General features: G+C 31.1%; 1 protein-coding gene across 1 annotated transcript; it reads left to right on the top strand.

Annotated features, from left to right (window-relative positions):
- The first annotated feature begins 6,647 nt into the window (after window positions 1-6,647).
- Window positions 6,648-10,817, top strand: LOC110423120 (protein DETOXIFICATION 29-like). Its single transcript, XM_021437257.2, has 8 exons — window positions 6,648-6,967; window positions 7,113-7,654; window positions 8,235-8,321; window positions 8,767-8,823; window positions 8,921-9,159; window positions 9,250-9,368; window positions 9,460-9,546; window positions 10,086-10,817. Exons 1-8 carry the CDS (start codon window positions 6,836-6,838, stop codon window positions 10,158-10,160), a joined length of 1,338 nt encoding a protein of 445 aa, XP_021292932.2. The 5' UTR covers window positions 6,648-6,835; the 3' UTR covers window positions 10,161-10,817.
- Window positions 10,818-11,386: the final 569 nt, after the last annotated feature.

Here is an 11,386-nt window from a genome sequence, read left to right as displayed (position 1 = left end):
TCTTTTTGTTGTTCTTTTATTTTATTGGATTTAGTTTCATGTTTAAACTTTATTTGATTATGATGTGTGACTTGATGGGAAACTAAATTATTTATAAAAGATTATGATTGAAACCAATACGTAATCTAAATTATTTATCTCTCTTTTATTTATATTTGATGGTTTTAAGTTGTTTATTTTATTCTGTTCTTAATGCTTCTAGTTGATTGCCCACCAATTACATTGAATTAAAAACCTAAGTTAAACCTTGACAAAGAAAATTTAGGCAGACTTTAAGTAGAAACATGTGATTGAATGCATTTTGTTGATTAGGTGGTTTGATTTACATATAAGATAAACATACAGCTAGAAGCCATACGTAGCTAGGCTAAAGCACAAACTTAGTGGATCTTTCTTCAATTTAATTTGTATAGACATATAATAAGTTAATTAGAAGAGATATTTTTATGAGAATCTTGACAGATACTTGTAAATAATTTAAAAATCTATAATAGTAACTTAATCTATTAAACTAAGTTGAGAGAAAGAGATAACATTCAAATGAATCATTAATGGTAATCATAATCTTAGGTCTGGTAGTTAAGTGAGTTTTATAAAAAAAATTTAATATTTAATTTTAATTTCAGTTTATTAGTTTTAATTTTTATGTTAATAATTGTAAATTAATTGTTTAGATAAGATTAAGGTGTGCTAATTTTAGTAGTTAGCAAGTAGGGATTAATTCAATTACTTGTGGAAACAAATTCTACTTTCTTCTATATTACTTGTTAACAATACATGCACTTGCGTGAGAAATCAACAATAAGTTTTTGGTGTCATTGCCAAAGAATTGATTTTTAATTCTTTCTTGTTAATATTAGTACCAAGCATTCTTAATCTTCCTTCAAACTTTTTATTTTATTTTTAGGTATTTTTTATTGAGATGATGAATTATTAAAACTACCAGTGGCCATCTAAACAATTTGAGCTTAGGAGGATTACAAGTAATTATGAATTGGAAGCAATCAGTGCTTTAAGCACTCAAGTAGATTCTTTATCTCAAACAATTAATACTTAGGGTATTAATGTTTTTCAAAGTCTTTTTGTGACATGCGAGCTTTCTGGAGATAGGCATTCAAGTGATTGTTGTCCAACCTATTATGAATCAATGCAATTTAATGAAAACTTTAATGAGAAACAAAACAATTCATACGCCAATAATTACAACTCAAGGTGGAATCACTAAAATATTTCATGAAGTAATGATCAGGGTCTTACAAATTCATCACAATCTGCTTTCCTTAATGGTTTTCAATCACAAGTTAGAGCCCATATGCTTGAGAATAAGCCTTCAACAAAGGATATGTTCATGCAATTCATGAGAAAGACTGATACCTTCATGAAAAAAATTGAAGCCTTCATGACAAAGACTGATGCTTTCATTCAAAGTCAAGCAGCATCAATAAGAAATCTTGAAACACAAATGGGTCAACTAGCTAGTGCCATCAATGATAGACCTCAAGATGATGGAGATAAAGTAGATTAAGAGAATACTTCCAGAAATCAATTTAAGATCAAGAAATTAAGTAAGAGGAGGAAGTGTCTATACCAGCACAAGTCAAGTCATATGTGCCTCTCATTCTTTTTCTAGATATACTTAATGAGTTACCTAAGGGGACTATTGATATGGAAAATCCAAAGAAACTTTTTGAAGCTTGTTTGGTTCATGATGCAACAACAAAGGATAAGAATGAAAAACTCACAAATGTTACATGTGTTTTGAAGGCTCTACAAAAAGTGCATTATTCAAGAACTCAATTTGAGAAGTTAGGTCAAAGTCAGCTTATTCCACTACCTTAGGTTGAGTAAGTACCAAATCTTAAGTTAAAACTACTACAACCTCATCTTAGGATGTGACTACTCTCGCACCTCAAGTTTTTTCCATGTCAACTCAAACTTCCTTAAAGGGTGAAGGAAGACCTCAACAAAAGTCAAGCTATTAACTATAAAGAAGTACTACTTGATAGGCAACTGAAGCTTTTGAAACTCTTTTTTTTTCTTTCTTTTCAGTTTTTTTTTATTTTTTTATTATTTTTCTACATTAATCTCTGTTTATTTATTTATTTCAAAAAAAATCCTCCTATAAGTGACAATGAGGAAGTTAACGATAAGAAAAAATAGGATGATTAAAGCTTTTCTGGATTCATCCAACTACTAGGGGAGTATTCTTTTATCTTTCCTTTATTTTTTCTAACATTGAGGACAATGTTTAATTTAAGTTTGGGGGGGTGAAGTTATTTTTCTGTTGGTGAATATTCTGTGGAAGTTTTAAATTTAATTTTATTTTCAAGTTTATTTAGACTTTAAGTAATTAGGATTAGTTAATCATATAAATTTATTTGTAGGATTAGTTGAATTTATTTTTTATGCTTGCTTGAATTTTTAGAAATCTAAAGCAGAGTTGTACCAAATTTTTCGATGATCTCCTTATCCAATGATGATAACTAGCCATCTTAAATATTTAACCTTTGATGAGTAAGGATATTGTTTAGTTCATGCTAAATTCTTTTGTTTCGTATCATTGTTAGGATGTGATTTATACAATTTTGAGCACTTTATCTTTTGTTTTAAATTGTGGTGAATATTTAGAGAAGGTTTATGTTGATATAAAATTTTGAATTATGTTATGAATTCTAAAATTTGCTTGATTCTCTCTCGAGGTGAAATCCTATGCAATATTTAGTTAGGGATATGATTAGACTATTTTTGAACCATTTAAGCTTTTCATGCTAACTTTGATATATTTTTATCCCTAGTATACCCTATTGAACCTAATTTCTCTTTTCTTTGTTTAACCACATAATAATTTAGCCTAACCTTAAAATAAAATTTCTAATTTTGCAACCCTCATTCTTAAGCATTTATATTGTTTCAGCAAAAATAGATTAAGCTAAATGTTGAAAAAGGTAGAAAGGTGGAGTTGCTAAAAAAAATTCAAAATATTGAAAATCAATCCACTACTTACAATACAAAGAAAAATAAGTTTGGAAGTGTAAAATTGTGAAATTGAAAAACCAAAAAAAAAAGACAAGAAAAAGTACAATAAAGTGTTGAGATAAAAAGAAAAGTTCAGAAGTGTGGAAGAAAAGGTGTATGTGGAGAAGGAAAATAGAGCTCTATATAAGTCTTTGAATAATAATGTGTTTAGGTGATTTGAACCACATTATATCCTTTATCCTACTTTGACTCTAGCCATACATTACAAGCTTTATAAAGTCCTATTATTTCCTAGCTTTATATTAGTCTACAGTAATGGAGAAAGAGATAAAAAATAAACCTATGAAATTTTAGTACTAATTTGAAATTTTGATTGGCATAAACTAATCCAAATATCATGATATTCTTGATAAAAGATTTTACACACTTACATGGAAATCCATTCGAGAATATGCTTGCATTGGAATTGAAACATAAATTTAAATTATGCCTACATTTTTTCTTACGTTAGAAGTTGATAGATATACTTTTGAGAAAATTACAGAAGATCATTAAGCTGGTGCACTTTATCTCTAATAGTTGCTTTATCTATTTTGTTTTCACTACTTAAATTGATTTTCATTAGTTTCTTTTCTATGGTTTTCTCGATGACTAATAAAATCTTAAGTTAGAGGGTGTGATAACTCTATGATATAGAGTTATTTGGACTTAATTTTGATTATAATTTAGCTTAGTTCTTATAGTAATTCATATTAATTAATAAGTTTTATCTAATTATTTTAAGTTAATTAATTAGGTGGGTCAATCTAATCTTAGTTAAATTTGTGCTTAAATTGGTGTTAATATGCCTAAGATAAGTTATTATTGATTTATTTATACTTTTGTAGGTGTTTAATAAGAAACACTTTTAATTGAAGGACTTTTAATGGGCATAGGAGAGAATTTAAAAGTTACAGACTTTGACTGCATGTCTCAGTATTTCGACCATAACTCTTTTTACAAAACTCCAAATGAAGTGATTCTTAGGTCATTGGAAAATTAAGAGAAAAAGCTACAGCTTTCATGTTCACTATTTTACCTAGTTCGGTCTGAAAGGTGGTCAAAAACCTTTTCATAGTAGCAACACATGATCTAATGAAGATTTCCTTGTTCAAATACACTTCTTTCTTGACCAACGTAGAACTTAAAATTTAAGTGGGTTTAGACTTCTATTTTGGTTACATCTTTAAGCCTTATAAAAAAAATCTTTGAAGAGCACTTTTAAACGAATCAATCAAACACAAAACATAAGATTTAGAGCTAGGATTCAAGCTACAAAATCATTGAACAAATCTCATTGAATCTGAGAAGAAATCGAAGGATTCTAGAAGATTTAGAGATCAAGATTGCAACTCTTGAGTTTTTTTAATCTTTTTGTTGTTCTTTTATTTTCTTGGGTTAGGTTTTAATGTTTAAACTTTATTTGATAATGTGACTTGTTGGAGAGCTAAATTATTTATCTAAGTTTATAATTCAAATCAATACGTAGTCTAAATTATTTATCTCTCTTTTGCTTGTATTTGATGATTTTAAGTTGTTTATTCTATTCTGTTCTTAATGATTCTAGTTGATTGGTCACCAATTAGATTGAATTGGAAACCTAAGTTAAACCTTGACAAAAGAAATTTAGGTAGACTTTTAGTAAAATAGCGTATGATCAAATGCACTTAATTGATTAGGTGGTTTGATTTGCATATAGGGTAGATATATACCTATAAGCCATAAATAGCCTGGATTAGAACACAAGCTTAATAAATCTTTCTCCAATTTGATTTGTATAGACATATACTAAGTTAATTGAGAGAGATATTTTTATAAAAAACTTGACAAAAACTTGTAAATAATTTAGGACTCTAGGTTAATAACTTAATCTATTAAACTAAGTTAAAAAAGAGAGACAATATTCAAATGAAGTATTGAGGGAAATCATAATCTTAGGTATAGTAGCCAAGTGAGTTTTATAAAACAAATTTACTATTTAATTTTAGTTTCAATTTATTAGTTTTAATTTTTATTTTAATAATTTTAAATTAATTGTTTGGATAAGATTAAAGTGTGTTAATTTCAATAGTTAGCAAGTAAGGATTAATTCAATTCTCCGTAGAAACGGATTCTACTTTTTTCTATATTACTTATTGACGATACATGCACTTGCGTGAGAAATCAACAACACAAAACTATAATTGTTTTCAACCTATTAGTCAAAACTTTATATGCAATTATATAAAGCACATTACTTAAACTAATAGGTCGAAAATGACTTACCCTTTTCCAATTATTTATCTTCGTAACAAGCACTATATGAGTATGATTAATATGTGAATTGTCCAATCTTCAATGTAAAAAATCAATCACCAATCGATGTATGCAATTACCCAATTCATCCCAATATTTCTGGTAAAACAAAGTAGGGAAGCCATCGGGACCTAGAGCTTTTATTGGGTTCATCTAGAACATAGCACACTTCACCTCATCAAAACTAATCTCAACATCCAAAATTGCTATCATATCATCATTGAATTTTGGTTGCACAAAGGTTAAGATTTCTTTTATCATTTGTAGATTAGATGAGGTAAAAATATTCAAAAAAAAAATCTTCCATTTCTCTTTACACTTTGGCATTTGAGTTCACCCATTCATCATTATCCTATTTAGAGCCCATATTGTATTCTTCTTTCTTGTTTCAGAGGCGCTACCATGGAAGAATTTTGTATTCTTATATCTCGCTTTTAACCATTTAACATAAAGACCTCTATCTCCCCATGATCTCTTTCTGTTTAAGACAACCATTAAGCTCTTTTTTTAAACACAAGTTTAATATACTTATATTTTTTTCATTGTAAACTTTTATATGATATCATCTTTTAAATAAAATTTTCAACAAATATCCAAGCATCGAGTAAATTCATGTTAATATTAATTAAAAAATAACTTTTTATTTGTTAGCAATTTTGAAATTTTTAAATATTGTTATTATTATTATTTTGAAATATTCCTAAAACATTAAAAATGAAAATAATTCTTTTTAGAAAAAAATAAAAAAACAAAAGAGACTTTTTGAAAAAAATTGAAAGTAAAAGAGAAATATTTTTTTATTTTTAAATGTTTATTAAAAATTACAGAAAGGAAATAATTTTATAATTTTAAAAATTATGAGAATAAAAGACTATTTTCTATTTTTTCAAAAATCTTAAATATACTTTTTATTTTATATAGTTTCTTATCTTTTATAATTTCTTAAAAATATAAATTAATTCTAATTTTTATAGCTCTAGAATTTTTTAATAATTAAAAATTATTTTTAGTTTTATAAAAAATTTTAGAATTTGTAATAATTAAAACTTATTTTTATGTTTTTCAAAATTTATGGATTTTTTTTAAAATTTAAAAATATTTTTAATTTTTAAATTGTTTTGAAAATGATAAAAATTGCAAAGTACGCGATATTGCATTAGTTTTTAAAATAATCAGGTTACATTCATTTGTTTTAATATAATTAAATTGTAATTAGCATTGTTTTGATTTATTTTAAAATAAATATTTTAATATAATTTAATTAAACACATGTATACCAAACGTCGCCTAACTACTTATTACGCTAAACCAATTCCTTCTCTCTCTCTCCCAAATGGCAGAAGCAATAGAGCCGCTACTCTCCCCCACCCAAGAAGAGCATATACAGCCACAACCAAAAGCAGATAACACCTCCTCAACCTTCATCGCCGGCTCCCAAGACATACCTCCGATCGCCGGCGTCTGCCACTTCTTCAGAGAATGCTTTGCCGAATCCAAGAAGCTATGGTACCTAGCTGGCCGCTGCATGTTCACCTCCATCTGCAACTACTCCCTCGGTGCCATCACTCAAGTCTTCGCCGGCCACGTTGGGACTCTTGCCCTCGCAGCAGTCTCCGTTGAAAACTCAGTCATCGCCGGTTTCTCCTTCGGTGTTATGGTATATATATCATATTAGTACATCCATAACAAAGTCATATATATATATATATATATTTGTAATTTGACTTTCATGTTTAATTGTTTCTGATTATAGATACATATAACAACTTAGTTGATGATATTTACTGCTTTAACATAATCAGCTTGGTATGGGAAGCGCGCTTGAAACCTTATGCGGTCAAGCGTTTGGAGCAGGGCAGATTGACATGCTAGGGGTTTACATGCAAAGATCATGGATCATCCTTAACTCAACAGCTTTGGTCCTTCTCTTTTTGTACATATTCGCGGAACAAATTTTGAAGCTGATAGGCCAGACTGAGGAAATATCAAAGGCAGCTGGGACTTTTGCAATATGGATGATACCACAGTTATTCGCTTATGCCATGAATTTCCCCATCGCCAAGTTTCTGCAGTCACAGAGCAAGATCATGGTCATGGCCGTGATTGCAGCTGCGGCCTTGGTTTTGCACACGGTTTTCAGCTGGCTCTTGATGTTAAGACTGGGGTGGGGGCTGGTAGGTGCAGCCGTGGTGTTAAATGCGTCGTGGATTTTCATAGTTGCGGCTCAGTTCTCGTATATTATTAGTGGGACATGTGGGCGCGCATGGACCGGATTTTCATGGAAGGCTTTTCAAAACTTGTGGGGATTTGTTAGGTTGTCTCTGGCTTCAGCCGTCATGCTCTGGTGAGAAAATGAGAATTTGTGCTACTGTAACACACTTTTTCAATTTTCAACTATTGTTCTCACTTCTCGGTAAACTACTTCTCTGGGCGTATTATACTCCACATCCATATTATAAATATAAATAAATATATATATATTATTCCTTATTATGTAGTTCTTGAAGAATTGGTATTTGGCACTATTTTAATTAATTTTCTCATAACTTACATGGTTTTGGGCTTTGGCCCGGCTAGGCCCTAGTGGTCACGACGAGCCACCAACCTTAGGGCGGCGGAATTACATCTTAGTCTCTTCCCCTCACTATGCCTATACGTATATAACCAAAATTTATATATATATATAATATCCACATTGCATTCCACCTATACGCATCCTAATGGTTAGATCATTACTACTACTGCTGCTGGTGCTGCTTAATTTTAAGCGTATAATGAAATTATATGCACATGGTAGTTCCATCTAACTGTGTCTTACTACTTCTTTGATACATGTACAAGGCATTTTGTTAATCTTTATTCACATTAGGACATTCTTAATCTATGTTTTGATATGTTCCATTTTGTGTTAACATCTTGTGCAGCCTGGAAGTATGGTATTTTATGGCACTAATACTCTTTGCCGGATATTTAAAGAATGCAGAAGTTTCTGTAGATGCCTTGTCCATATGGTGAGCTTTACTTCACTGATTTTCTATAAATTATTCAACAATAATTTACTCTTTTAATGGTGGAAAATGACGCAAGTGATTAGCGTTAATAATAAAATATAGTCCCCTCTTTCTCTCTCGTTTCGAAAGATACGTATTGGCCTTTGGGCATGATTGAAGAACCTTTATTATCTCCTCCATATATGCGGAAACAAAACTTTTTTGATTTTATATTTAATGGTACGTAAAAGAATTTCAGTTCATAAGGTAAATGGGCTCTCGTTCATGAAACCTTTGGTCAATACTAATTTTCTGTAATTTCTAATCAAAGTCGGAGCTCCATTTTTTTTTTTTTGGTCTTGAATAATTATAATGCATTAGAAACAAGAGCAAAATCGTTTCCTTATCCATTATATTTTAATTCTTTCTTCCTGCCTTTCTCCTTACAAAGCTGCCAAATTTGCAGCTGTAACATTCTGGGTTGGACGACCATGGTTGCTCTGGGGATGAATGTAGCTGTAAGGTAGGTACGACCTGAACACTCCAGAAACCAGAGATATCAAGAATCAATTGAAACAGTTTAGGTCAAAGTGTTTCTTATCAGCGTAAAACTTTTACAGTGTGAGAGTGTCAAATGAACTGGGGGCACGACATCCGAGGAAAGCAAAACTTGCATTGGTAGTGGCTGTGATATCTTCGTTTATGATCGGTCTGGGCATCGCGGCCATTCTGATTATCTTTCGGGACAAATACCCAGACTTATTTTCAACGAATACACAAGTCAAACAAGTTGTCAAAGACCTAACGCCATTGTTGGCCTTTTGCATTACGCTTAACAATGTTCAACCCGTTCTCTCAGGTTTGAAATATAGCCATTATTATTCCTTTTTTCTTGTAGAGAAAACAAATTGGAATTTGGCATATTAATTTATGGGGATGGATGGGGCAGGGGTGGCCGTCGGAGCTGGATGGCAAGCTTTCGTTGCTTATGTAAACATTGGGTGTTACTATATCTTTGGGGTTCCTCTGGGTCTCATATTGGGTTTCAAATTCGACATGGGTGTTAAGGTAATTTTCTTCCCTTGTCTAACCTATTCTATGTCGATTTAAGGCTTTATGGTAAAGTAAATGCAATGGTTGGTATCCAATATATTTTCAGGGAATTTGGTGTGGAATGATATCAGGCACAGCTGTGCAGACTTGTGTCCTTTTTGGGATGATTTATAAAACCAATTGGAACAAAGAGGTAACATTCAAATTCCATTGAGCTATAATTTGTTCTTTTAATTTTTAATTTTGTACTTTTTTTCTTTCCAAGTTTTTTTGTAAGAAAAATAAACAACAAAATTACAATAATATTTGCAATTTTTTTTTTGATGATTCTAATATTTTATCCTGATAACTTATTTTGTTAGAACTAATATTTATTTCTTGAGTTAGAAATTCGTTTTTCTTGTCTTTTATAATTTCTTCTAGTTGATTTTTGATTGTGTTTGTTCTCTTAGTCAGATCCTTTATTTTTTTTTCTGTTAATGAATAATTTGTCCACTCCATAGATTGAATTTGAAGGGATGATTCGTGAATTATCTTATTGCTGATTATCGAATCTTTTTTAGTTTCGCCCAATTCATATATTTCTCTCAACCCCAAAAATGGAATTGGATTTCTTTAAGTACCAATCTTCTAAAAGCATTTTGGAATTCCACTGAGCGATGTACTCTGTGCCAAGTTTAAAACTAGAACTGGTAAAGCACTAATCCATGCCAAATTTGATGCTGTGTGCAGGCTTCCATTGCTGAAGACAGGATAAAGAAGTGGGGAGGACACACAGAATTCAGCGAGGGCAATGTAGAACAATGAAGAGAGATGTTGCACTGCCATTTCACCAACAAATTTTAGTACCCATCGTGAGATGTGACGGGATTCTCCAAAATTTCTCTTTGGAACAATAACAGAACAATAACAGAACAATGAAAAGAGACCTTGTACGGTCATTTCACCATCAGTTTTAGTATCCATCTGTGGTGGGATTCTCTCTCTCTCTCTTAAAGTTCAAGATAACAAGCAGGGAAAAACATATGGCTGTGTAAAAATCTAGAAATAAAATGATTTATAAGTAATATAAACGAACATCAAATTTCTCATTCTCAATATGTGACCACGAAACCACTCATTTTAGGCCATTAACTGCCTTTCAGACAACGTTAGAAGACTACACAAGGCCATAACCATTACCGTATTATACAACAAATACTCAGTTTATAACAGAAGAAAGGCTGAGAATTCTCTTATAGGCAAGTAGCATAAGTCAATTAATCTATTGATCTCCCCAAACAAATCCTAAGCAAGCCTGATAAAAGTATCGCAGGCATCTTCGATGCAATGTGCTGCAAGAGGCAGGGCAACCTAAGCCTGTTTAAATCTGGCCATTGCAGACAATCTTAATTGAAGAATCATGTTAATAATAAACCTAATAAAGAAAACTAATTATCTGTGATATGCAGAATGGGGCACAAATTTTCCAACCTCTTCCCCATCTAAAAAAAATGTTGAGTCATTATTGAATCCCAGTTGTGCAGCAAAAAGTGATGCTCTCAACACATAGATCTAAAGAAAAATGATCCTTATGCCTTAATGCATTTATCATGATGGAAATACGCGACTTCAATCAAAGAAATCATTTACAATAGAATTTTCATCTACCCTTAGCTTACGCCTCATATGAACAGCTTTCATGCTCAAAATACTTGCTACATTGTTGCAAACAATGGTGACATAAGCATCCTTAATGGCTCAATAACAGCTTGTTTACTCTTCTGCTTTTGCATCTCTGATCATCTATTTCTTATAACTTCTGGAATAGGTATATGACCACAAAGCATGACATATGGGCAATAGCACAAGAGAGAGAATACCATTCCCAGATTAGTAAGCCACTAATGCCAATAAGGTAGGACCCACACCTTTCTCCAACTAGACATATGCAACTGATACTATTTAAATTGAACACAGGCAACTAAAGGGCCGATTTCAATTTGATCCCTAACAGTTACCCATAAGCACGAACAATGGCTCAAGAGAATCCA

The sequence above is a fragment of the Theobroma umbraticum genome, unplaced genomic scaffold (assembly GCF_002168275.2).
Source record: "Theobroma umbraticum cultivar Fairchild unplaced genomic scaffold, ASM216827v3 scaffold_20.0, whole genome shotgun sequence".
NCBI classification, from domain to species: domain Eukaryota; kingdom Viridiplantae; phylum Streptophyta; class Magnoliopsida; order Malvales; family Malvaceae; genus Theobroma; species Theobroma umbraticum.
Note: the sequence above shows the minus strand (reverse complement) of the source record. Positions and strands in the feature narration are given on the sequence as shown.

Bases quoted from the DNA above. Each gene is read 5' to 3' on its own strand.
- LOC110423120 (XM_021437257.2), top strand. From the start codon at position 6,836: ATGTTCACCTCCATCTGCAACTACTCCCTCGGTGCCATCACTCAAGTC. The intron at 6,968-7,112 runs GTATATATATCA...TAACATAATCAG, and splicing joins GTTTCTCCTTCGGTGTTATG to CTTGGTATGGGAAGCGCGCT. The intron at 9,547-10,085 runs GTAACATTCAAA...TGCTGTGTGCAG, and splicing joins AAACCAATTGGAACAAAGAG to GCTTCCATTGCTGAAGACAG.